The 28000-nt window shown below is 42.4% G+C and overlaps 2 protein-coding genes across 5 annotated transcripts in view; one reads left to right on the top strand and one right to left on the bottom strand.

Annotated features, from left to right (window-relative positions):
* Positions 1-104: 104 nt before the first annotated feature.
* p2ry2.1 (purinergic receptor P2Y2, tandem duplicate 1) lies at positions 105-16651 on the top strand. Of its 2 annotated transcripts, none has more exons than XM_047391562.1 (5): positions 105-384; positions 14365-14715; positions 15022-15190; positions 15354-15699; positions 15781-16651. In XM_047391562.1, exons 2-5 carry the CDS (start codon positions 14382-14384, stop codon positions 15970-15972), a joined length of 1041 nt encoding a protein of 346 aa, XP_047247518.1. In that variant the 5' UTR covers positions 105-384; positions 14365-14381; the 3' UTR covers positions 15973-16651. The 2 variants fall into 2 exon arrangements, with proteins under 2 accessions (XP_047247518.1, XP_047247520.1); XM_047391564.1 differs by lacking the exon at positions 105-384 and adding an exon at positions 3231-3328.
* A 5472-nt stretch (positions 16652-22123) lies between these two features.
* Positions 22124-28000, bottom strand: part of relt (RELT TNF receptor) — a 39885-nt gene continuing 34008 nt past the window's right edge. For all 3 annotated transcript variants that reach the window (XM_047390910.1, XM_047390912.1, XM_047390911.1), the window contains exons 9-11: positions 24525-24905; positions 24190-24318; positions 22124-23997 (exon numbers count right to left, since the gene is read on the bottom strand). In XM_047390910.1, the coding sequence (XP_047246866.1) occupies positions 23994-23997; positions 24190-24318; positions 24525-24905 (514 nt within the window). In that variant the 3' untranslated portion in view covers positions 22124-23993. The remainder of the gene's footprint in view (positions 23998-24189; positions 24319-24524; positions 24906-28000) is intronic.

The following is a 28000-nucleotide window of genomic DNA, read 5'->3' as shown; positions in this document are numbered from 1 at the left end:
CAGAGGAAAGGAGAGAGAGGGGGGGGGGGGGGGGGTGTTAAAGGGGAGCCCGCGCAGCAAATTAAGTTCAACGGCGCCACCATGTGGACAAGGATGGTATCCGATGAGGAGGGGGGGGGAAGAAAGCAGAGGATCATCTTTATGTCTCTTCACCAGTGTCGACATGGTTTTATTAATACGCCCGCTGAGGTCTTTGAAAGCAAATACGGAGACAAGGCGACTGATGGAGATGGCTGAAATTTTGTCGGGGTCATCCAACGAAAGTATTCTTTTCCCGAAGTGCCACCAGCAAAAAGAAAAGGCTACAGACCATAACCGCATAGCAACAAGAAACCGCAGTCGATCAAGGAAAAATCGATCGTCTTTAAAAGCACAATGAAAAGGGTGCTTACCTTCTCTTTTTAATATAATATAATATAATATAATATAATATAATATAATATAATATAATATAGGGCTGAAATTCCTTAAGCTTACTCTATTAAGACGAAGCATTATCTGAGTAAAGAAATGTGTCTGTTTGTTCACCTTTACACAGGTAATTTAGAACATTTTCCAATTTAAATAAAATTTTTGGAAAGTAAAGATACCTCGGGTTTTAGACAAGTGTGCAGTAATTGTTAAAGATAATGGAAACATGTAAATGCAATAGGCCTGCAAAGGGCCTATAGTTTATTGAGAAAAAAACAAAACAATTGGTGTAAAAATCTTTATTGGCATTCCAATAATGAACCCTTTTTATAATTGCTGACCAGCTTTTTGCGTATTTGATGGTGAGCTCCAAATCTTTTGATGTTGGAAGACCTCTGTGCCATCACCCTAACCTTTAGCTTGCCCCACAGATTCTCTATCAAAATTGGGCCTGGACTCAGGCTGGGGCACTCGGAAATGTTAATATACAGGTCCTTCTCAAAAAATTAGCATATTGTGATGAAGTTCATTATTTTCCATAATGTAATGATGAAAATTTAACATTCATATATTTTAGATTCATTGCACACTAACTGAAATATTTCAGGTCTTTTATTGTCTTAATACGGATGATTTTGGCATACAGCTCATGAAAACCCAAAATTCCTATCTCACAAAATTAGCATATCATTAAAAGGGTCTCTAAATGAGCTATGAACCTAATCATCTGAATCAACGAGTTAACTCTAAACACCTGCAAAAGATTCCTGAGGCCTTTAAAACTCCCAGCCTGGTTCATCACTCAAAACCCCAATCATGGGTAAGACTGCCGACCTGACTGCTGTCCAGAAGGCCACTATTGACACCCTCAAGCAAGAGGGTAAGACACAGAAAGAAATTTCTGAATAAATAGGCTGTTCCCAGAGTGCTGTATCAAGGTACCTCAGTGGGAAGTCTGTGGGAAGGAAAAAGTGTGGCAGAAAACGCTGCACAACGAGAAGAGGTGACCGGACCCTGAGGAAGATTGTGGAGAAGGGCCGATTCCAGACTTTGGGGGACCTGCGGAAGCAGTGGACTGAGTCTGGAGTAGAAACATCCAGAGCCACCGTGCACAGGCGTGTGCAGGAAATGGGCTACAGGTGCCGCATTCCCCAGACCTGGGCTACAGAGAAGCAGCACTGGACTGTTGCTCAGTGGTCCAAAGTACTTTTTTCGGATGAAAGCAAATTCTGCATGTCATTCGGAAATCAAGGTGCCTGGAGGAAGATGCAGCTAGCTATCAGGAGATTTTGGAGCACTTTATGCTTCCATCTGCTGAAAAGCTTTATGGAGATGAAGATTTCATTTTTCAGCACGACCTGGCACCTGCTCACAGTGCCAAAACCACTGGTAAATGGTTTACTGACCATGGTATCACTGTGCTCAATTGGCCTGCCAACTCTCCTGACCTGAACCCCATAGAGAATCTGTGGGATATTGTGAAGAGAACGTTGAGAGACTCAAGACCCAACACTCTGGATGAGCTAAAGGCCGCTATCGAAGCATCCTGGGCCTCCATAAGACCTCAGCAGTGCCACAGGCTGATTGCCTCCATGCCACGCCGCATTGAAGCAGTCATTTCTGCAAAAGGATTCCCGACCAAGTATTGAGTGCATAACTGTACATGATTATTTGAAGGTTGACGTTTTTTGTATTAAAAACGCTTTTCTTTTATTGGTCGGATGAAATATGCTAATTTTGTGAGATAGGAATTTTGGTTTTTCATGAGCTGTATGCCAAAATCATCCGTATTAAGACAATAAAGGACCTGAAATATTTCAGTTAGTGTGCAATGAATCTAAAATATATGAATATTAAATTTTCATCATTACATTATGGAAAATAATGAACTTTATCACAATATGCTAATTTTTTGAGAAGGACCTGTACTTCCGGTCAGAAGAACGTATGGGTCAAATAAATAGGTCACTGGCCACCTCCCACCGTCCAAAAACATGACTGTTAGATTATTTGGTCTCTCTAAATTTCCGATAGAAGTGTGTGTGTGTGTGTGTGTGTGTTTGTGTTGCCCTGTGATAGACTGGCGAGCTGTCCATAGTGTACCCCACCTCACCCAATGACCGCTGGAGCCCCCCTGCGACCCCAAAAGGATGATGGATGGATGCAAGTTGTTATTTTACAAATAATCAAAAAGGCAATAAAAATACAGCTAATACATGTAAAAGTACATCTAAAGCAAGTTTTTTATTTAAGAAATTGTCTCTCGTATATAATCCACATAGTTGGGATTACTTGGTTATTCTGCCCCAGTACAGTTTGAACCTATCTTCCCATCCCGTCCTTTTTTCTCCGCCTTAAGAAGGGAAATTTGTAAGTTTGGCAAAGGAAATGGTCTAAACATCTCAAAGTTAACACACATTGGTAATAATGGAAGGAACTCGCATGTATAACTGCTTCTGAGAAACACTCCACCCCTACCAAAGCAAATTGCTTTAATTTCAAAGTTTTTAGAGCAGATGTGGTTAAAGAATACTCAGAAAAGTACATATCAAATTACTTAAACAGTTAGTATGACTCCATTGATAATGCTGGCGAACCGAGGAGAAGGCACGGTGTCTGGAAGGGCAAGAACGCTCTTTCTTGTTCCCTATATGTAAGTCGAAGGGACAGCTAATGATTAATACACAGAGTTTGTGGAGCAGGTAAGACATTAAACGACTCTTCTCACCTTTCCTGTTAATATAACACCTCACATGCACCCACACAAGGCAACGTATTGAAGCCGAACACATTCACAGTTAGTGCTTAAGGCAGGGAAGAAACTGGATGACATTCATTTCTTGATGATATTGTATTTCACAAGGATACTGAGAGGATTAGTTTGATGCATGGTTTGTGTTGTTTTGCCTAAATTAAGGTAAGAAAACAGATTCTTTAAGGTACATTTCGGCATAGTTTCTCTTACTTCAAACCTGTCATTCTCCAGACAGTTAGCAATAAAAGTCTGACCTGCCTGCCAAAGATTTATCCATTTTATAAAACATTAAATGAAACATCTTGTTGTGTTGGTTAAAATGTTTTGATATTTGACAACAACGTTCTGTATTATAAATGTGGGAAATATTGAAATGATTTGACTTCAGAAGCCTAAGTCAGGAATAATCATCTTTTTGCCATCAGGGCTCATATAAGAAAAAGCAGTTCTGGCTTTGATTGGAGTTCCTTCATTTGACTATAAACACATTCACTGTACTTTGTCAAGTTTACACAAAAAAGAAGATAGAATGCAATATATAAGCAACAAATCTGCAATGATAACGCTAATAAATATATATAAATGTAGCCCAACAGTAAAGAAATGTTTGTTTGGTGGATTTTATCTCTGTTGTAACAATGCTTCTTGGCAAAAAAAAATCTTTACTGTTGACAAGGCTATTTATTGCCTGTGAAATAATACGAATATTTGTAAGAAAATGCCATGGGTATGTGAGTTGTTCCCATGGAAAACTTTACCAAACTCTCTCTACCAATGCCAAATAACGTTTGGATGGGGCAGTATGTGGATGTGGGGTTCCACCAAAGCCTACTTAAAAAACAAGTCTCTTTATCATTGGAGGCAATCTCAACGCAGAGAGATATCAAGATGAGATTCTGCAAATAGGGCAGTCCCATATGTTTACTCTCAGGGACTAAATTAAACCCTCCAAAGTTTTCATACATCCACCCACAGAGCAGGGTGTATTAGAGACCCCCTACAGACTTTGGGAGCGGAGAAGATAGAATGACCTGCCGGCTGTCCTACCCTTAGCCCCATCAAACATTTGCGGGATCAACTTGGGTGTAACGTTTGTTTTTGAATTACCAACACAACGACACTACCTGAATTGTAACAAATGCTGGTTGAGGAACCTAATGCCAAATTCCTAACAAATAAGATTTGATGTCTATAACTAAATTTTTTTTAATTGTCTTAATAAAAGTCTCACATACAAACTTTTGGGTCATGACTGAAAGAATGAGATCCCCAATACATGAGGTGGCCGGGCACTCCCTTAGAGATAGGGTGAGGAGCTCGGCCATCCGGGATGGGCTCGGACTAGAGCCACTGCTCCTCCACATCAAGAGGAGTCAGTTGAGGTGGCTTGGGCATCTATACCGGATGCCTCCTGGACGCCTTCCTCGGGAGGTGTTCCAGGCACGTCCCACCAGGAGGAGGCCGAGGGGACGGCCCAGGACACGCTGGAGGAACTATGTCTCTTGGATGGCCTGGGAACGCCTTGGGCTCCCCCTGGAGGAACTGGAGGAGGTGTCTGGGGAGAGGGACGTCTGGGTGTCTCTGCTGAGTGTGCTGCCCCCGCGACCTGGTCCCGGATAAGCGGAAGACGACAAGTACGAGTACAAATACAAACTATTTGATACTTTACTTTTTAAGGAGAAATATACAAACAAACAATCTATCCCTGGATGAAAAAATATTATAACAAAGAAGCAAAAACTGAAAAGATCCGTTACAGAGTAGCTGAATTGTGGTATGACAAAAATTAAAATAAATGTCCACATTTAAATTTTTTTAAGATAACCTTAATTTGTTATATTTTGTGCATGCCACTCATCGCCACTCATCCATATTCATGCAATTCTTGCAGGTCTTCATTTGTCCCTTTTTTAACACCATGAGGCTGAGTAGGAATAATTTAAATTCCTACATGTACTCGTACTCGTACTCGTTGTCTTCCGCTTATCCGGGACCGGGTCGCGGGGGCAGCAGACTCAGCAGAGATGCCCAGACGTCCCTCTCTCCAGACACCTCCTCCAGTTCCTCCAGGGGGAGCCCAAGGCGTTCCCAGGCCAGCCGAGAGACATAGTCCCTCCAGCGTGTCCTGGGCCGTCCCCTGGGCCTCCTCCCGGTGGGACGTGCCTGGAACACCTCCCGAGGAAAGCGTCCAGGAGGCATCCGGTATAGATGCCCGAGCCACCTCAACCGGCTCCTCTCGATGTGGAGGAGCAGCGGCTCTACTCCGAGCCCCTCCCGGATGGCCGAGCTCCTCATCCTATCTCTAAGAGAGTGCCCGGCCACCCTACGGAGGAAGCTCATTTCAGCCGCTTGTATCCGGGATCTCGTTCTTTCGGTCATGACCCAAAGTTCATGGCCATAGGTGAGGGTAGGAACGTAGACCGACCAGTAAATTGAGAGCTTTGCTTTTCGGCTCAGCTCTCTCTTCACCACAATGGACCGGCACAGCGCTCCCATTACTGTTGCAGCCGCACAGATCCGTCTGTCGATCTCCCGCTCCATTCTTCCCTCACTCGTGAACAAGACCCCGAGATACTTAAACTCCTCCATTTGAGGCAGGAACTCCCCTCCAACCTGAAGAGGACAAGCCACCCTTTTCCGGTCGAGTACCATGGCCTCGGACTTGGAGGAGCTGATCCTCATCCGAGCCGCTTCACACTCGGCTGCGAACCGCCACAGCGCATGTTGTAGGTCTTGGCTAGAGGGGGCCAGCAGGACCACGTCATCTGCAAAAAGAAGAGACGAAATCCTCTGGTCCCCAAACCAGACCCCCTCCGGCCCTTGTCTGCGTCTAGAAATCCTGTCCATAAAAGTTATGAACAGGACCGGTGACAAAGGGCAGCCCTGCCGGAGTCCAACATGCACTGGGAACAGGTCCGACTTAGTGCCGGCAATGCGGAACAAACTCCTGCTCCGCTCGTACAGGGACCGGATGGCCCCTAATAAAGGGCCCCCGATTCCATACTCCTGGAGGACCCCCCACAGGGCATCACGAGGGACACAGTCGAATGCCTTCTCCAGGTCCACAAAACACATGTGAACCGGTTGGGCAAACTCCCATGAACCCTCGAGCACCCTGTAGAGGGTATAGAGCTGGTCCAGTGTTCCACGGCCGGGACGAAAACCACACTGCTCCTACTGAAGCCGAGGTTCGACTATCGGTCAGACTCTCCTCTCCAATACCCTGGCGTAGGCCTTACCAGGGAGGCTGAGGAGTGTGATCCCCCTGTAGTTGGAACACACTCTCCGGTCCCCCTTCTTATAAAGGGGGACCACCACCCCAGTCTGCCAGTCCAGAGGCACTGTCCCCGACCGCCACACAATGTTGAAGAGGCGTGTCAACCATAACAGCCCTACAACATCCAGAGACTTGAGGTACTCAGGGCGGATCTCATCCACCCCCGAAGCCTTGCCACCGTGGAGCTTTTTAACCACCTCGGTGACTTCAGCCTGGGTGATGAAAGAGTCCAACCCCGAGTCCCCAGCTTCTGTTTCCACCACGGAATGCGTGATGGCAGGATTGAGGAGATCCTCGAAGTACTCCTTCCACCGCCCGATAATGTCCTCAGTCGAGGTCAGCAGTCTCCTGCCCCCACTATAAACAATGTTGGCGAAGCACTGCTTCCCCCTCCTGAGGTGCCGGACGGTTTGCCAGAATCGCTTCGAGGCCAACCGGTAGTCCTTCTCCATGGCCTCACCGAACTCTTCCCAGGCCCGAGTTTTTGCCTCTGCCATAGCCCGGGCCACAGCACGCTTGGCCTCACGGTACCCGTCAGCTGCCTCAGGAGTCCCACAAGCCAACCACAGCCGATAGGACTCCTTCTTCAGCTTAACAGCATCCCTTACTGCCGGTGTCCACCACAGGGTTCTGGGATTGCCACCACGACAGGCACCGCAGACCTTACGGCCGCAGCTATGGGCAGCAGCATCGACAATAAATGCGGAGAACATGGTCCACTCGGACTCTATGTCTCCAACATCCCCCAGGATCTGGTCGAAGCTCTCCCGGAGGTGGGAGTTGAATACATCCCTGGCCGAGGGCTCCGCCAGGCGTTCCCAGCAGACCCTCACTATGCGCTTGGGCCTGCCAAGTCTGTCTGGCAATCTCCTCCTCCAGCGGATCCAACTCACCACCAGGTGATGATCAGTGGACAGCTCAGCCCCTCTCTTCACCCGAGTGTCCAAAACATGCGGCCGAAGGTCTGATGATACGACAACAAAGTCGATCATCGACCTCCTGCCTAGGGTGTCCTGGTGCCAAGTGCACTGATGGACATCCTTATGTTTGAACATGGTGTTCGTTATGGACAATCCGTGACTAGCACAGAAGTCCAATAACAAAACACCACTCGGATTCAGATCGGGTAGGCCATTCCTCCCGATCACGCCTCTCCAGTTGTCACTGTCGTTCCCCATGTGGGCGTTGAAGTCCCCCAGCAGAATAATGGAGTCCTCGGGAGGGGCACTATCCAGCACCCCCGACAGGGACGCCAAGAAGGCCAGGTACTCTGCACTACCACTCGGCCCGTAGGCTGAAATGATAGTCAGAGACCTCTCCCCAACCCGAAGGCGCAGGGATACGACCCTCTCATCCACTGGGGTAAACCCCAACACGAGACGGCTGAGCTGGGGGGCAACAAGCAAACCCACACTAGCCCGCCGCCTCTCCCCGTGGGCCACTCCAGAGTAGAAGAGAGTCCAACCCCTCTCAAGGAGATGGGTTCCAGAGCCCACGCTGTGCGTGGAGGCGAGCCCAACTATTTCTAGTCGATATCTCTCGACCTCCCGCACAAGCTCAGGCTCAGCTCATTCCTCCCCAGCGAGGTGACATTCCACGTCCCTAGAGCCAGCCTAAGCATCCGGGGATCGGGCCGCTGAGGTCTCCACCTTCATCTGCCACCCAATCCTCTTTGCACCGGTCCCTCACGGTTCCCCCTGCAGGTGGTGGGCCCACTGGGGGATGGCCTCGCGTCTCTCGTTCGGGCTTGGCCCGGCCGGGTCCCGCGAGGAGCAACCTGGCTACCAGGCGCTCTCCGACGAGTCCCGACCCCAGGCCTGGCTCCAGGGTGGGACCCCGGTACGTGCCTCGATATTTTGTTCTTCATGAGGGATTCTTGAACCACTCGTTGTCTGACCCATCACCTAGAGCCTGTTTGCCATGGGAGACCCTACCAGGGGCATTTAGGCCCCAGACAACATAGCCTCTAGGATCATTTGAGCACTCAAACCCCTCCACCACGTTAAGGTGACGGTTCAAGGAGGGGCCTACCTGTGTCTTCGGCAAATGGCGGAATGAACAATAAAGCTGACTTTGAATTTGATAATTTTGTGAAATTTTATGCCAGAAAGATTAAACATTTGAACAGTTTAAGGTGGCTGTTCATTTGACAAATACAGTAGTATCTGAGCCCTCAGGATAAAGAATGCAGGCTGCAGCTTGTCGGACTAGCACACACCTCGAAGTTCTTAACCAACCCAAAGTTCCTATGTGTGCACTCAGCCAAAAACAGAGCACTGAGGATACACCGCTTAGGAGCGGCTGCATTAAAACACTCATTTGATGTGAGTATCTTTCAACGTTTGATCAGTTTTATGGATCTTTGTGAAGAGCCACTTCAGCAGAAAATTACAGGATGTTGCTGTATAGCTACATGTGTTCAGTTTGTCCTGCTTTTCACACTGATGGTTAGGAGGACATGACGGACTTTAAAAAAATGTCTGATTCTCTATGGGGTTCCATTTGTGTCAAAATTAAGTACATGTAATATGTGCAGATGCTGTTGATCTATGTTGTTGCTATGTGTCTTTGGTTGATGTCTATTGTCTTGATGTTTTTGCCACGTGTTGTTGCTGCATGCATATGTCCATCTTGCATATGTGTTTGATGAATATGTTGCACATAGGTGTTGCATATGTCTGTAGCTGCTGCTGTGGTTATTACTCACTGCAATATTGCCAATTCATTTCCAGTTAACTAGAGTACATCTTGCATTTGTTTTATGACGCTGTTGCCCCCTGTTGTTGGTTGACGTAGTTGTTTGCACGTCTGTAACTTCTGTGATTGGTCAATGTCATTGCTCTCTGCTGTTGGTCCATGTTGTTGGTTCATGTCGTTGGTCCTTGTTGTTGGTCAGTGTGGTTGTTGCCTGTTCCCCTCGTCATTAATAACTGTTGAAGTATGCCATGTCTGATCTACAGGTCCTTCTCAAAATATTAGCATATTGTGATAAAGTTCATTATTTTCCATAATGTCATGATGAAAATTTAACATTCATATATTTTAGATTCATTGCACACTAACTGAAATATTTCAGGTCTTTTATTGTCTTAATACGGATGATTTTGGCATACAGCTCATGAAAAATTCCTATCTCACAAAATTAGCATATTTCATCCGACCAATAAAAGAAAAGTGTTTTTAATACAAAAAACGTCAACCTTCAAATAATCATGTACAGTTATGCACTCAATACTTGGTCGGGAATCCTTTTGCAGAAATGACTGCTTCAATGTGGCGTGGCATGGAAGCAATCAGCCTGTGGCACTGCTGAGGTCTTATGGAGGCCCAGGATGCTTCGATAGCGGCCTTTAGCTCATCCAGAGTGTTGGGTCTTGAGCGTCTCAACGTTCTCTTCACAATATCCCACAGATTCTCTATGGGGTTCAGGTCAGGAGAGTTGGCAGGCCAATTGAGCACAGTGATACCATGGTCAGTAAACCATTTACCAGTGGTTTTGGCACTGTGAGCAGGTGCCAGGTCGTGCTGAAAAATGAAATCTTCATCTCCATAAAGCTTTTCAGCAGATGGAAGCATGAAGTGCTCCAAAATCTCCTGATAGCTAGCTGCATTGACCCTGCCCTTGATAAAACACAGTGGACCAACACCAGCAGCTGACACGGCACCCCAGACCATCACTGACTGTGGGTACTTGACACTGGACTTCTGGCATTTTGGCATTTCCTTCTCCCCAGTCTTCCTCCAGACTCTGGCACCTTGATTTCCGAATGACATGCAGAATTTGCTTTCATCCGAAAAAAGTACTTTGGACCACTGAGCAACAGTCCAGTGCTGCTTCTCTGTAGCCCAGGTCAGGCGCTTCTGCCGCTGTTTCTGGTTCAAAAGTGGCTTGACCTGGGGAATGCAGCACCTGTAGCCCATTTCCTGCACACGCCTGTGCACGGTGGCTCTGGATGTTTCTACTCCAGACTCAGTCCACTGCTTCCACAGGTCCCCCAAGGTCTGGAATCGGCCCTTCTCCACAATCTTCCTCAGGGTCCGGTCACCTATTCTCGTTGTGCAGCGTTTTCTGCCACACTTTTTCCTTCCCACAGACTTCCCACTGAGGTGCCTTGATACAGCACTCTGGGAACAGCCTATTCGTTCAGAAATTTCTTTCTGTGTCTTACCCTCTTGCTTGAGGGTGTCAATAGTGGCCTTCTGGACAGCAGTCAAGTCGGCAGTCTTACCCATGATTGGGGTTTTGAGTGATGAACCAGGCTGGGAGTTTTAAAGGCCTCAGGAATCTTTTGCAGGTGTTTAGAGTTAACTCGTTGATTCAGATGATTAGGTTCATAGCTCGTTTAGAGACCCTTTTAATGATATGCTAATTTTGTGAGATAGTAATTTTGGGTTTTCATGAGCTGTATGCCAAAATCATCCATATTAAGACAATAAAATACCTGAAATATTTCAGTTAGTGTGCAATGAATCTAAAATATATGAATGTTAAATTTTCATCATGACATTATGGAAAATAATGAACTTTATCACAATATGCTAATATTTTGAGAAGGACCTGTATGTATTTAGATATTACAAAAATATCGGTTTTTCAATATCAGTGGTTTCAAAATCTTTATATTTTGCCCTCGCTATATTTACTTCAGGCATTAAATAGGCCCATCACACACAGGTCCGGCCCAAACAGGCGTGTCGTGCAGGTCGGGGCAGAGCAGACAGATGTGCTATTTGTCCCTCTCTTTTCACAAAAGAGTAGACAACAACTAAAATACGAGTCCTCTATTTTATACTACGTTTAACCACATTTTGTATCCAGTACAACTAAATAGACTAAGCTTTGAGCCTGATCCGACCCGACTGTCTTGCGTGACATCAAGGCACGACCCGACCAGGCTTAAAATCTAACTCCAGTATCTAGTGTCTGGACCACTGGATTGTTTAATCATAGTTCAACCAATTGAAATTTTATTCTGACACTAGGGGGCTTAATAGGCCAATGGATGCTAACCTTTATTTTCCCTTTTTTATGAAAGCCACTTATTTTAATATCGATTGAAAATACACAGTTATCCTTGGAAGACTCTAAGATTAAAAATTATGAAAATGCCACTCGTGTCTTTGATCAGAGGCTCTGGGTAGTCACTACAAAGTTTTGGGCTAAATCAGATCTGATTTCATACATTCAAATGTTTAAGTAGCATAAGGGCCAGGGGTCATGACAGGCACAAAGTAAATTTCCCCTTCACTTTGATTAATACAGTCAGTGTGATATTTAGCTAAATATGACAGTACATTTTAAATCCAAATTGTTCCTGTAAAACAAAACAGGCAAGATTTTATAGACAAAATTAAACTTTTGTATTATCAATGAAGAAGAAATGCCATGGTAGGTCCCAATAAATATACATAATAAACAATCCAGTTTAGACGTGGATAATAATAGGTGACTCTTTACAATAACATTGGAGGCAGTGAAGCAAGCCCATTCACTTCTCTCCCTCTGTTGCTATGGCAAGCCCCAACTAAGGAATGTTGAGGCTTTAATTTTGTAAAGATCAGTAAATTTTATTTTGAAAGGATAAAGAAGAACAATTTCCATTACTGAGTCCCAGCAGTAATGTTAAGACTAATGCTGCAATTATCACTGTGTGAAATTTGAATACTTTTATTTTGTAAAGTATGTCTAGGTCATCTTTTGAAGTCCTGCATGGTTGTCCTTTCAAGTCTGGGTTAGTTCCGTTAGTTATATATATCTGCTGGCTATTCTAAAATCATTATGTATGCTATTATCAGCTTAAACATTACGAGTAACTCTGGAAGACTGAGGCTTTTATTTTGAAAGTTTCAGTAAGCCTTATTTTAAAAGGGCCAACATAGTCCCATTTTCAACACTTGATGGGCTCCAAAAATAGTTTGAAGCCCAGTCCTGTAATGATCTATATTTTAAACTATAGATCATTACAGGACTGGGCTTCAAACTATTTTTGGAGCCCACTGCACTCTGAAGGAACGCTCGGTTACACCGCTATCAGTCGGTGGTGGGCACCGCATGGACTGACTGCATCCAGTAGCACTGGGTTTCCTTCAGGCTTGCGCCCATAATTAAAATCTGCTGATCGAACTCGGTTCGGGCTTTTTACACCCTCGGGCCCGGCCCGGGTCGGGTCGAGCTGGATTCACTGAGCCCGATCTATACTCCTGAGTACTGCTAATGTGGGCACACATTTATACACATTAACTAGACTGAACTCCATGGTGTTATTTAAAAGTTTTAGGCCTATAAAATGACCCTCCATCATTATCCTGAGGCTATTTGCGCCAGAACGCCATCTTCTCGCTGTGCTGGCCTATTTAATGCCAGAAGTAAATAGAGCAAGGGCAAAATATAAAGATTTTGAAACCACTGATGTTGAAAAAACAATATTTTTGTAATATCTAAATACATAGATCAGACATGGCGCACTACAACAGTTATTAATGACGAGGGGAACAGGCAACAACCCCACTGACCAACGACAAGGACCAACGACATGAACCAACAGCATGGACCAACAGCAGAGAGCAATGACATTGACCAATCACAGAAGTTACAGACATGCAAACAACTACATCAACCAACCACAGGGGGCCACAGCGTCATAAAACAAATGCAAGATGTACTCTAGTTAACTGGAAATGAATTGGCAAGATTGCAGTGAGTAATAACCACAGCAGCAGCTACAGACATATGCAACACCTATGTGCAACATATTCATCAAACACATATGCATCATAGACATATGCATCAAACACATATGCAAGATGGACATATACATCAAACACATATGCAAGATGGACATATGCATGCAGCAACATCACGTGGCAAAAACATCAAGACAATAGACATCAACCAAAGACACAGCAACAACATAGACCAACAGCATCTGCACATATTACATGTACTTAATTTTGACACAAATGGAACCCCATACTTCTCAACTGTTATCTCTGAAAGTTGACCTGCAGCAGTTCCAAAGAGGAAACTGCAAGAGGTGAGTGCTAATATATAACAGGAGCCACAGGTTTTACAAAGTAAATAGAAAGAGACAAAGAAAATTTAAAGTTTTTGTTAATCCGAGAATCTAGTTAGGCTTGCCCCTAAATTTGCATTAAAAAAGTTGTGTTTTTGTTAATGCGTGACTGATTTGAGCTTGTCAGTGAGTAGAAATACCAACTGAGGCTGAGTGAGGCAATGGGACAACTTGCAAGAGAGAAAATCTACAAACAGCTTTGAGAGTCTGGTTTGAGTTAGAAAGTCATTCCTCTGTTCTGCTCACAGCTGTGAGTTTTCAGAAGACTTAGGCATTAAGTTTGTGAGGATGAGGGCTGATTATTTGCACATGAATACAGCTCCAGTAAACATTGTGTTGCAACACTATAAACAGCGTGAATCAATAAGAAGAGAAAGGTTTTACATGTTGTCTAAAACTGTTCTATAAAACCCACATCTTACAATCTACCAATGCTTGTACTTATTCAGGAAAAAACAATAATGGAATTTAATTAAGTGCAGATTTATCATTCATATTCAACATTATTATATTGTTCTGTTTCCCCATTCTATATGACTTTCAATTTTTTTTCTCTCATTAATTCTAGCTCAAAGGAAGTAGGCAATCAAATGACTTAAGCTCTACTGAGTAACTTTGACCATGCTTCTGCATGATTTGTTCTGAACTGCGCAGCTGAAGAATGACAAAATGAGCATCCTGAAACACTGTCTAGAAAATGACGGCACATTTCCTGTGAACTATATTGTCTAGAAAATGACGGCACATTTCCTGTGTCTACGCTGTCTAGAAAATGACGGCACATTTCCTGTCTGAATAATGCCTAAATATTAAAGTGAACTCATGCATTTTGTAAATCTTCCCCTCAGGTGCTCTCACCATCAACATGGACTTCTCTGACATCAACATGAATAACCGCACCAACTCCAGCTCCATCTGTGTATTTAATGAAGACTTTAAATTCATCCTCCTTCCTGTCAGCTATGCCCTGGTCTTCGTCATTGGCCTGGCAATGAACGCCATGGCTCTCTATGTGATCGTTTTCCGTACAAAGCGCTGGAAGCCTTTCACCATCTACATGTTCAACCTGACGATGTGCGACACGCTTTACATCTTTACTCTGCCCTTCCTCATCTATTACTATGCCGACGAGAACGACTGGCCCTTTAGTGAACCGTTCTGCAAGCTGATACGATTCCTGTTTTATGCCAACTTGTATGGTACTGGACAAGCTACACACACCTATGATACAGCATAACACATGAATCTGAAATGTAATGCACAGAGTAGGTGGTGGTGCAAAGGAAAATCATATAAAAGGGAATATTAGTCTTAAACACCACCGCAAAAGATTCAACACAAGAGAGAAGCTTCAATGCTACTCTGATTTCTTTATGTTTGCCTTCCATTGATCAAACCTTCTTGTGTTCTTTGTCTTTAGAATTTTCTTCTTTATAAATTTTAGGAGATGAATTTTGCCCATGCAAATATAAATGAAGAATTTAAACTATTTAACTGTTGGGCAGGTTCTATTCTGTTCCTGTGCTGCATCAGTCTCCATCGGTTTGTTGGTATCTGCCATCCTGTCCGCTCGCTGAGCTGGGTCAGTGCTCGTCGGGCCAGGCTGGTGTCTGTGGGGGTGTGGGCCTGTGTTTTATTATGCCAGGCTCCGATTCTCTACTTTTCAAGAACAAGGTGATTAAACTGTTGTTTATTTTGCAATTCCTGCCTGGCTTCTCATCTTATGATGCCTAAATGGGTCAAAACTGGACGAACTGACAGCCTACTCACCCACAATTTGACAGCCTGCCTTTCTGTTTCTGCAGCTTTATATGTATTTTTGTATGTCCTCTACCAGGGATGTAAAGACAGAACGAATCTGCTATGACACCACCAGCCCGGAGCATTTTGATGACTTCCTGGTGTACAGCTCAGTTGTGTCAGTGCTCATGTTTGTCTTGCCCTTCATTGTGGTGATGGTTTGCTACGGCCTCATGGTACGGAAGCTTTTGGAGCCCGGCTGGGGGTCTTTCCAGGGAGCTGAAGGTGAAGGAGGTGGTCCAACGGCCCAACGGTCAAAGCAGAAGTCGGTGAAGATGATCATTATTGTGCTGGCAGCGTTCATGCTGTGCTTCCTTCCTTTCCACCTCACCAGGAGTTTTTACTACTCATTTAGATACCTGAGACAGGTCAATCCATCAAAGGTAAGCCCCAAATACGTTTCAGATATTTACTCCGTTACATTGTCTTTAATGCTCCTTAGATATGCAATATGTGTTCATCAGATCAGCTGCAGTTTGCTGGAGACTGCCAGCATGGCCTACAAGGTGACGCGACCCTTAGCCAGTGCCAACAGCTGTGTGGACCCCATTCTTTACTTTTTGGCAGGGCGGGATGCTCGCAGCAACCTCACCAAGAAGAAACAACTGTCCTCACAGAAACCCACAATGAGCCGGTGCTTGGCAACAAAACTCTGATCTCCTGTCAAAGACTTGAGTGGATTTACCTCTAAATCTTAAATAGCCTGTTAAGCAGCTCTGAGAACTGGAACATCTTCATGAAGAATTACCGGTATATTTTCCCTGGTTTGAATCACCATTGATTTACTTCAAATAAAAATCGGAAAAGTGTGGTGTTTGTGGAGTCCACACTTAGTAGAACTACTTTTCTTTGCAATTACAGTATAAGGTCTTTTGAATTACGTCTCTAACAACTTTGCACATCTAGACACTGACATTTTCCAAATTCTTTTTTGCAAAATAGCTTAAGCTCAGAAAGTTTAGATGGAGAGCATCTATGAATATCAATTTTCTCTTAGGTCTTTCCAAGGTAACCTCTGCAGGGTTACAATGGGTCCCTTGGTTGCTTCTCTGGTTGATGCTCTCCTTGCCTGTCAGTTTAGGTGGACAGTCATGTCTTGATAGGTTTGGTCTTCCCATTTTAACATATTGCAGATGATGGATTAGTGGAGCTCTGTTAGATGTTTAAAGCTTGAAATATTATTTTCCTGCTTTAAACTTCTCCACATCTTCCTCCCTGACCTGTCTGCTGTGTTCCTTGGTCCTCATGATGTTGTTTGTTCACTAATGTTCTCTAACAAACCTTTGAGAACTTTTAGATTTACACTCGGAATAAATTACACTCACCTGGACTCTATTTCTAAATGAGTTTATTTATTGGGTATTATAACAGGTTACCAATGGCTTTATTATTAATTATGTACTGATGAGCAGAAACAATTGCATATATGAGCTCAGCTGATGTGTTTCCTCTGCAGAATTAAATAGCTCAGATCAACACCCAATGAACAAAATGTTGACAATGGGTAGGTCAAATGCAACTGATTTCCAGTACTTGGCTGCAACTTAGCAAGTTAAGGATAAAGGTCAATAAGTATTTTCCACCTTGGAACAGACAGCATAAAGGACCCTGATGCCCACAGTGAGAAGCAGTTCACTGTAAAAGATCCCTCCCTGAGAGTCCGTGGCTAAGCTGGGCTCTCCTAGAAGAAGTTAGGAGCAAGGTAAAGAGCATCAGGAATTCTCTAAACCTGGGGCCAGACGTGGGTGAGATTTTAAAGGAATATTTAGTTTTTGAAACACATAATGGGTCAGAACAGTTCTAAGGAGTTGACTCATGATGCATGACGCATGATTTTATGTTAAGAAAGTGTTAAGAAAGAGTGAATTAATCAATTTCAGTCTATAGTCCAAGTTTTTTTTAACTTTTCATTACTTTCCTTTATCATGCCACTGCAATGTATAATTTTTCATCATGTGAAGCACTTTCAATTGTCTTGTCAAAATGTGCCATACAAATAATCTTGGCTTGCCTCCCTCTGCCTGCATGTGTTGAATGGCGGAGGGTGCCTTTGGCAACAGGGGTTGGCTTGTCCAGATTGTTAAACAGTCACTAGAAGGGTTTCCCTCCTGAGTCAAACCTCAAAATCAATTATGGCTGTATTATATGCACAACTTAGTAACAGCTGCAGCAAAGAACTGCTTATTTGCAATGTTGGGACCCCAGCCATGGCTACAAAATGAAAGGCCTGTATGGACTTTCCTGGAACTTTCAAAATAAATAGCATTAATCTACTTCCAGCAGAGCCAGGAAAAAGGGTAACAGTGGACTTCCCGTGACGTCATTGTCCGAATAAAAACCCAGTTTGCAACAAACGGACCTCTTCCACGCAGGTCTCCAGCGAACTGGACGGAGGGACACAGCGCGCTAATATCTCTTTGCTGGCAAACAGACATAACTCTTCAAACTGGATCCAAGAGTGTCATACGATCATATGCACTAAGTTCAGTAGGAATGAATTGGTGTTTGTGTATTCGATATTCATTCATGAACGGGGGTAATTAAGGTAGAAGCATTGCTAGACTTTCTTTCTGAGGTCTACAGAAGCAAACTGTGTTCCAGAGAGTTCCCAGCAGAGACCCTGTCTCTACGACGCTGAGTGGAGCGGTTTTCCCGTTCTGAAGGAAGGACAACGGGACCACATCATCATGGTTACAGCAGCAACGTGCAGTTTGGCCGGCCGACAGAGCGAGCCGCCCCTCCCCACAGCTACAGAGGTTAGCTGCAAACTAACCCTTTGTTCTCTGTGGATGTTTTCTTCAACTTCGTCACCCAGACCACTTTTCCTCAGCACGGTTCATGTAAGAGGTTGTGTTTTGGGCAGAGAGAAGTAGTTTAGAATGAAATAATCTAAACAGTTTTTGTTTTATGACGTTTGTTTTTGTTTTTGTTGAAACTCAGCCATTTTAGTGCTAGCAGATTATCTGCTCAGCACATGTGCTCAGTTTGTGTGTTTTGTTTTTCTTTTTTTTTTAAGTTGAGACAAACTTTATTTAAAGGGTGATTTTAAACAGAAGATTGGCCATAACGCGCCGTCCATGCTTATGCATTTTAACCCTTTTATTAATGCTATTTTAAAGGTATGTGTTTGATTCGGATGATAAGCTTTAAGCTTCTTTTTTTAGCTTTAACTACTAACAGCTAAGAACACGTGTTTGCCTGCTAAGATTATTTACCCAAAAAGGTTTTTAGTTGTCAATCTAGTAAAATAATATTTCATTAAATATTATTTTACTAAACCTGATAACTAAGTAACACAATTAAGCCCATTTCTCAAAGATTTGGTTCTTATTCAAAATAATATTTCTTTAAATATTATTTTAATAAATAAAGGGAGCTAATTAAACACTGTTGAGAATTTATCATCCAGAAGGTTGGTTTCAGTTAGCAAATCATTCTTTAAAATATTATCTTATTTAAATAATATTTTATCCGATCTTGCATTGTGAATGGTTGTCGAAAGTTGTGGATTAGCGCTATATAAATAAAACTGAATTTAATTGTATTGAAAGGTATGCCAATTATTGCCTAAGTTAGTCCCAAGACTAAATTAATTTCAATTCCAGATTCTTCAAGATAATCCTTGGTTCTCAAACATAAACATTGCATGGTAATGTTGCATCACTCTTTTGGTCATGGTTTTCAACCATCTTTGATCAACTTGTTTATATTGTACGTAGCCCATTAGTCTTCCTTATTCTTTCATTCTGCTTGGTAGTTTAGTTGGATTGTTTTAGCATAGTAAAGAGTTTGTTGATTGAAATATGTTTGACTTTGAGTTGACTTATTTTGGCTAATAAATTCTTGTATTTAAGAAATTGTGTGAATTTATTCCATGTGTGTGCAGAGTTTTGCTGTTCAACAATGCCAGAGCTTGGTTCATCCCTTTCAATTTTATCCTAATACCACTGCCTTATTGGGCTGGTATTCACAGGACAACCCTTAACAGACCGAAATATTATTTAATAAAATATGAAAATATTAAATAATATATTCATAATAACAACAGCACTTGGATTTGTAATTTATTGTATCCTCACATACCACCTTCAATGAACATGTTGCTACAGTGTTTGAAAGTACAATATCTAGAGAAATATACAGTAGAGACCAAACGTTTGGACACACCTTCTCATTCAAAGAGTTGTCTTTATTTTCATGACTATGAATATTGTAGCTTCACACTGAAGGCATCAAAACTATGAATTAACGCATGTGGAATTATATACTGAACAAAAAAGTGTGAAACAACTGAAAATATGTCTTATATTCTAGGTTCTTCAAAGTAGCCATACTTTGCTTTGATTACTGCGCCGCACACTCTTGGCATTCTGTTGATGAGCTTCAAGAGGTAGTCACCTGAAATGGTTTTCACTTCACAGGTGTGCCCTGTCAGGTTTAATAAGTGGGATTTCAAACCTTATAAATGGGGTTGGGACCATCAGTTGTGTTGTGCAGGAGGTGGATACAGTACACAGCTGGTAGTCCTACTGAATAGACTGTTAGAATTTGTATTATGGCAAGAAAAAAGCAGCTAAGTAAAGAAAAACGAGTGGCCATCATTACTTTAAGAAATGAAGGCCAGTCAGTCCGAACAATTGGGAAAACTTTGAAAGTGTCCCCAAGTGCAGTCGCAAAAACCATCAAGCGCTACAAAGAAGCTGGCTCACATGAGGACCGCCCCAGGAAAGGAAGACCAAGAGTCACCTCTGCTGCGGACGATAAGTTAATCAGAGTCACCTGCCTCAGAAATCGCAGGTTAACAGCAGCTCAGATTAGAGAACAGGTCAATGCCACACAGAGTTCTAGCAGCAGACACATCTCTAGAACAACTGTTAAGAGGAGACTGTGTGAATCAGGCCTTCATGGTAAAATAGCTGCTAGGAAACCACTGCTGAGGACAGGCAACAAGCAGAAGAGACTTGTTTTAGGCTAAAGAACACAAGGAATGGTCATTAGACCAGTGGAAATCTGTGCTTTGGTCTGATGAGTCCAAGTTTGAGATCTTTGGTTCCAACCACCGTGTCTTTGTGCGGCGCAGAAGAGGTGAACGGATGGACTCTACATGCCTGGTTCCCACCGTGAAGCATGGAGGAGGGGGTGTGATGGTGTGGGGGTGCTTTGCTGGTGACACTGTTGGGGATTTATTCAAAATTGAAGGCATACTGAACCAGCATGGCTATTACAGCATCTTGCAGCGGCATGCTATTCCATCCGGTTTGCGTTTAGTTGGACCATCATTTATTTTTCAACAGAACAATGACCTCAAACACACCTCCAGGCTGTGTAAGGGCTATTTGACCAAGAAGGAGAGTGATGGGTTGCTGCGCCAGATGACCTGGCCTCCACAGTCACCGGACCTGAACCCAATCGAGATGGTTTGGGGTGAGCTGGACCGCAGGGTGAAGGCAAAATGGCCAACAAGTGCTAAGCATCTCTGGGAACTCCTTCAAGACTTGGAAAACCATTTCAGGTGACTACTTCTTGAAGCTCATCAACAGAATGCCAAGAGTGTGCGGAGCAGTAATCAAAGCATAAGGTGGCTACTTTGAAGAACCTAGAATATAAGACATATTTTCAGTTGTTTCACACTTTTTTGTTCAGTATATAATTCCATGCGTTAATTCATAGTTTTGATGCCTTCAGTTTGAAGCTACAATATTCATAGTCATGAAAATAAAGAAAACTCTTTGAATGAGAAGGTGTGTCCAAACTTTTGGTCTGTACTGTATATAGTCAACTAGGAAATCCTACTGGTTTTGATCCTGGAACATGATCATGGTGAAACTGGGTATTGTCGATATTTTCTTTCTGTTTGAATTCCTGATGACTGTCAGTGTACCTAAATATTTTTGGCTGTTGGTGCTTATTTGCTCAATATCTCAGTTAATCTGCACATGTGTAAATAATTAATACATTTACTACATTTATTCTGGCTACCTCTATAGGCAACCCAAGTACCAGCAGCAGTACTTGCACCAAAGACTAAATTGAGTATACTCTTAGTTCTTGCAATGTGTACCCGCCCAGGACTTTCAGGGGCACCCCGTCTATGCGGTCCGAGAGATCGTGGACTCCCGTCGGTGGGGTAGAGGCTGGCAGTACCTCGTCGACTGGGAAGACTACAGTCCGGAGGACTGCTCTTGGGTTCCCTGATCATTTATCTGTGAAGAAAGACCAAGTCTAACACGTTTTGTCCTTGCTCTTTCTCCAGGTATTTTGCCAAGACTGAGATCAAGTTCCACTGAAGAACCAATCTACTCTGTTCTTCGAACCAAGACTTCAGTAAAGATCTTCAAGCCAAATTCCGGTTGGCAGCCACTGATCCTCCATCCTCCAGCGACCACTGAGCGAACCCTGTCCACCCTCCAACAAGACTGCCTACTAGTCCTAAGGAAAAGAGCGGGACCAGAATCTGGTTTTACTCCGGAGGGAGAACCAGAAGAACCTCCGCCTAGACCGAGCTCCAGATTCACATTGAGCCATCCCCAGACACCGCATCAAGTTCCCCTGACCGATCATTGAACCCAGAATACTGAGTGGTTCCTGTCCTGGCTCTATTCCACCTTGTTCCTGTGATCAAGCAATAAACTCTTAAACTGATCCAGTTTCTCTGTGTTCTCTGCATGTGGGTAAGATTGGCAGCAAACAAGATGACAACAAGTGGGTTTTTTCTTCCAGATTTGTCTCTCTCACACACACTAATAACAAACATGTTTCACATGCATAGATGTAAAAACATATATCTGCAATAACAATAAAAGACAGTTAAAAATACAACTCATCTTTATTTCATAAGTAAAAACAGCATACAGAAATAGATGTGATATAATAAAATGTAGCACGATATAAATAAATACAAAAAATCTGATGAGATCTTGTTCTTCCTTCCTGCCTAGCTTGAAAATATTTAATGCTGACAATACCGTAGCATAAAAGCAGCTGAAACAAAAACAAGTAATCATCAGCTTGGGGTAATTAATGTCCTGTCTTCTAAATATGTTGTGTTATTTCTCTTAACAGCATAATATGAACTTAATAAAGTAAGTAAATCTGATAATAGTGCACACTTAGAAACATATAAGAATATAAACTACAGCCTACATGAGGGTTTGAAAAATCAGTTGTTTGTTAGTTTATCTAGTTAAGAACTACAAAGGATAATATGTGAGTTGGTGTAGCTCATGATCAGAGGAAGAACACTGATATGTTTAACCCTACAGTAAGGGTAGAAAATCATTTCAGACAGCAGTTCAGCTTATAAGAATGACAGAGTCCTGTCACTGGTGCAGTGCAGCTATTCACCCCCGAATCACCTCATACATACTGTGTGTTAGAGTATAAAACAAAGCAAGAGTTTTCGTCCTTATACTCTCAGCCTTCTTTACATATTTACACCTAAATACAATGGTTGTTTTTTTTTTGCGATCTTTTTCAATGTTTAGCTTTTCACCTGTGGTCCTAAATGATATTTGTTGCCTGCAATAAGCATTTGCGCTGCAATATCATTCAAATATAGAGAAAATATACAAGAAGCCACTTTAAACCTAGAGCTGGGTCCACAATGGACTCTATTCTAAAAGCTACAGTATACCAGAAACTGTTGAAATGATACCTCTAAACATCTCAAATATACAAGGGTTAAATAGAAAATGAATCTTTTATAAAAATCTGGGCTTTGATCAGTGATTGAAATAACAAAAGCTGCTTCGATGTGATCCGATATAAAGTTTGCGTGGCTGTGCTTGTTTTTCAGGCTGAGATAGCTCTGTGTCTGACTACAATATAAATTAGATCTTATAAGGAAAAAATGTGTCTCTAGACATTATATAAAATTTCAAAATACATTCACAGGCTACCTTAGGAGCTCTGGAACATGCTGAACACTTAGTTATATTCTGGAAGACTGAAATGATTTTGTTGATCTGGCATTGGCATACATAATTACATAGCACAAGAAACAGTTCTCCTTAGGATTGTAACAGATTTCACACAGTTTAGGCAATGAGAAAATATTGAGCCTAAAAGCTGTAAAAATCAGAGCTCAGGTTTTAACCTTCCAACCTAAATAACTTACTTCAGTGCATAAAATGAGTTTCTGTTAATACATTCAACAGATTAAAAGTCTAAAACTTTACCTCATCTGTAATTTCTATATATGCCAAAGAGAAGAACCAATCCATTGTTAAACACATTCATATTTCCAATGGATGTGGCACTCAGTTGCAAAGATGATTTATGTTTCTTTGACTTGATGCCCTGTTTCCTCCAAGGTTAATGGGAGAAACAGGACAAAAAAGTTTTGCCAAAGAGGCAGAACCACAATTTTCTGATCAGTAACCATAAGTGATTTAGCATCTTTAGCGTCAGTGATATTTGGTTTCAACTAATCCTCCTCCTGCATTAATCTCATTAGCTTTCCAGCTCTGCTGCTGATTGGATCCAGAACTTTAAGTAGAATTAAGATCAAGCTGTCATGAGATTATCTTATCGTCTAATGAGAAGCCATTCCTTCTTCTGCCAGCAGGTGGAGGTTAGATTTTCTGAAGAACATCTCCATCCTGGCGTTTAGGCTGCCATCAGATGACGAGGTCTTCTTCCACGAGGTAGCATGATCATGCAGCATCACTGTATTTCTTCATCTAGGAAGAGGTTTATGTGTCTTTTTATCCAGTGTATATAAACATTTAATTTATTTCAAACTCATTCAACTGATGATCAGAAGAGCTTTCAATTACTTCACCACACGTTCACCATTATTCAAGTGTGCAAGTATGAAGAAACAGTAGAAACATAGGTTAAAGAGAGAATCAGAAGTTGGTTTTTTTCCGTACCTCTTGAAGCCAGATGATGAACAGGAGGGAAAATGTTTCCCACCAAACAGGGAGTTCCTCTGCTCCTGGGAGGATGCTTTTGTTTCTATGGCAATGGGCCTGTACTCGGGTATTTGAGCAACTTGAAATCTGTAAATCAATAGCAGAAAATTATCCATGATTAGCGTCAGAAAGACCAATGGAAATCCACCAAAAGAAACCTTCACATGCATATTAAGGAAGACTTTAATCTTAAATTAGAAACAGTTTAAAAGAAATCAAGTGCAAAAACTAGCATTGGTTCAGAACGTCACTTTAACCACATTATTTTAGTAACACTGATTAGCTGGGCTCACCTTCCTACAGACAACACCTCTCCCTCCTTCTTCTCCCTCCCATCATTGCTGTCCACTTTGCTCTGAACAGTTTTTGGCACAACAGCAGCTTGTGTGCGGTGTGTGTCCACACAAACCCGCCGTGGTAGGGGGTTCATCTGCTGGTCAACAGGTGTGTCCAAGGAGGGCAGTATGAGGCTCTGCGGGGGCTTCAGCGGGTCTTTAAAAGAATCCAAAGGAGGGATGAGAACGGGGGGCCACTTTCTTTGGGCGCAGCGGGAGCAGCGGTAGCCATGTTTGGGGGCCAGACCGGAGAGCCCGGAGATTGTGTGCAGGTGGGACTGATGGGGGCAAGACTTGGGGATGGAGCGGAAGGTGGACAAGGGGGACAGCATCGGAAACCTGTAGGCGAAAAAGGACAGAAAAACAGTCAGGCAACTTATATGAACATAGGTCTAACCACAAGAAAGCTATAATCATAATCACCTACTGTTACATCTTTAATTTTTAGCTCCATGTTTGAGTTTTTACACATTGGCTTTGTTTTTAGTGATCCTAAATACAAATTTCCATCTTATGAAGGGTCAACTCCTTTTATTCTCCGTCTCAGCAAAATTTTGTCGCCTTTGGTCAATCAGCTGATTTTGCTCAGGGGGGTGATTATAGACAGACCTTTTTTGTTTAACTTCTGTTTTGCTAACATCCCTAAAACACCTATAAAGTCCAAATAATGTAGGAGACAATAAAACACATTATTGCCTAAACAAATGGGTAATTTGTCTTTACACACCCATGAACTGTAATAGCATCCCAATCTTAATGACAGAAGAAATTAATATGGTGTTAGCCCACCCTTTGCAGATACAAGAGCTTCAACTCTTTTGGAAAGGCTTTCCAGAAGGTTTATGAATGTGTTTTTGAGAATATTTGACCATTCTTCTTGAAGAGCACTTGTGAGGTCAGACAATGATGTTGAACAGAAGTGATGGCTCACAGTCTCTGCCCCTTATTTACGCCAAAGGTGTTTCATCGGGTTGCTGACCAGTCAAGTTTTTCTACACCAAACCCGCTCATCTATGTCTTTATGAACCTTGTTGTGTGCACCAGTGGGCAGTCACATTGGAACAGAAGGGGTCATCTTCCAGTTGTTCCCTCAAGGTTGGGAGCATGGAACTGTCCTGGTATGCTATTGCATTAAGCGTTTCTTTTTACTGGATCCAAAGGACTGAGTCTAACTCTTTAAAGAGTGACCCAGACCATAATACTCTCTCCACCAAACAATGGACCAAGTGTAGTCCATTGGATTGGAAGACAAGGAGGAATGATTCTTCATGCCGGAGAATATGTATGCGCAATTTACACCACTGCATCCGAGTGGTTCAAAACTTTGCATTGTCTATGTTGTTGTAAGGCTTGAATACAACTGCTTAGTCATGAAAACCCATTCCACGAATCTCTCTAGGCAGCAGTATTTAGTTAATCTGCAGGCCACAGAAAGTTTGGAGATCTGCAGCTATTGACTCTGCAGAAAGGTGTTGAATTCTGCAAACTGTGCACCTCAGCATTATTTGTCCAACACTTTGTGATTTTCCATGGCTGAGTGGCAGCCATTTCAAACTGCGTCCATTTTGTTTTGATAGGACAGTTGACTGGAAAATTTAGAGCATGGAAATTACATAACCGGACTTTCTGCATATGCAGGTGCCATCCTATTACACTATCATGCTGGAGTTCATTGAGCTGCTGAGAGCAACCTATTAATTTACAGATGTTTGTTGAAGCAGTCTGCATGGCAAGATGCTAGATTCCCTCACCTGTGACCATGGAGGTGATTTGGCTCCTGAATTCAATGATTTGGACAGGTGACCCAATACATTTTGTGATATAATGCAATTCTGATGCAGATTTACCTTTCTTTCTTCCTTGTGGTATTTGCCTATGTAGGTAAAAACAGACAAAAGCCTGCCCTATCTACAGATGCTGGATGCAAAAACATTAATCACTGCTTGCATAACAACAAGGCATAAAATAAATGCAACATTTAAAAGTGTCAAGTAGTTCCTCCAGTAACAATCTCAGTTTCTATATGCTAACTATGTTGACATAAAGCAATGTGAAAGCTGAAACAAGAAGGTAAGATGTCTTCCTTGTTATACAGCGCTGATAATGAGATGAATGCAGTTGTTTGTCTCTGTTATTACAGCAAGTAGTTGACCCCAGGTAACCCCCGCCCCATGCTGAGCCGCTTATCTGAAAGGTTTCCAAAAGTGTGTGTGGAAATTGTGTGAGTTGGTGAGTGTGTCAGAATGTTCCTGAACCTATAGCTACTGTGTTTCTGCGGTCCCATTGAGGAACAGCACACTGGCACCGGCCCCTGAGACCACATGGTTTTACACACTGAAAGGAATTGGATAAAAATCAGTGCACAATCAATGTGGGGTAGGTCAAAATTCAGAGATGAGTAAAATACACATGTTTTTATTTAGGTCAATGGTTTGCACATTGTTTTGCTGACAGTTTTTTTATTATCTCTTTTTTATTGTTATCCATCCTCTTAATTTATTCTGTTAGGTTTATTTACAAACAGTCTGAACAGCACTTTGTTGCAACTGAAATTATTTGAAATGTGCTCTACAAATGAATTGCAGCTTTCATAAACGCTACATCAAAGCTGTCAATGGCAGCAACAGGAAATATAATTTCATAAATGCAACATTGCTGCAGTAAAAACAAATCTGAATGTAACCAAATGATTAAAAAATGTTGTTTTGAAATTAAACTATATTCTATGCATAAAAGTAGAAGGTTAACTCGTGACTTGGGTGAACTTGGAATCAGTAATGTTTAAAAATGTATGCAGAATTTAGACCAACATAGGCCAGAAAGGGCTTGGGTCTTTCAGCAGAACAATATCCAACATTCTGTACTAAAAGAGTACCGTGATTATTTTGCTCAGAGCTAAATTACGTTCATACCTTTTAGATCTTTTAGAAAATTGTTCGTAGCTTAAATGTTAACATATATATAAAAAGATAAACAATATATCTCATGTAAGAGAAGAGGCACAGTGGTGCAAACTAACAGGTTAAATTCAATTCTGACCACTTGAGCAATTTTTAAAGCCACAGCTTCCAACCAACCTATCAACCACAACCACCTTCAGTTGTGTAAATGTTGAGACGTTGATAAATTATGTGACCACCAGTGAGCTCAGTGACCCACTGACTGTTGAAGTCTCATAAGTGGACAGTTTTTATAAGTGTGTAGGAAGTTCACTGCAGACCTGTGGGAGTGAGTCACCGCCAAGAGTCAAACTGATCCCTACCACAGCTCAAAAAATGCATCCGCCGCAGTCTGATGTATGGAGACTGCTTTTGAAAACTTTTTGCTTTTGTTGAAAAAGGTTTAAGAAAACTGCAAATTACAAATTGCATTCTTATAGCATTAAGTTGTGCTAGACCTAAATGAGGATTCACAGTCCGATAGAGAAAGATTAT

This window comes from Girardinichthys multiradiatus, chromosome 18 (genome assembly GCF_021462225.1).
Source record: "Girardinichthys multiradiatus isolate DD_20200921_A chromosome 18, DD_fGirMul_XY1, whole genome shotgun sequence".
Lineage (NCBI taxonomy): Eukaryota > Metazoa > Chordata > Actinopteri > Cyprinodontiformes > Goodeidae > Girardinichthys > Girardinichthys multiradiatus.
Note: the sequence above shows the minus strand (reverse complement) of the source record. Positions and strands in the feature narration are given on the sequence as shown.

Bases quoted from the DNA above. Each gene is read 5' to 3' on its own strand.
- p2ry2.1 (XM_047391562.1), top strand. From the start codon at position 14,382: ATGGACTTCTCTGACATCAACATGAATAACCGCACCAACTCCAGCTCC. The intron at 14,716-15,021 runs GTACTGGACAAG...ACTGTTGGGCAG, and splicing joins GTTTTATGCCAACTTGTATG to GTTCTATTCTGTTCCTGTGC. The intron at 15,700-15,780 runs GTAAGCCCCAAA...TGTGTTCATCAG, and splicing joins GACAGGTCAATCCATCAAAG to ATCAGCTGCAGTTTGCTGGA.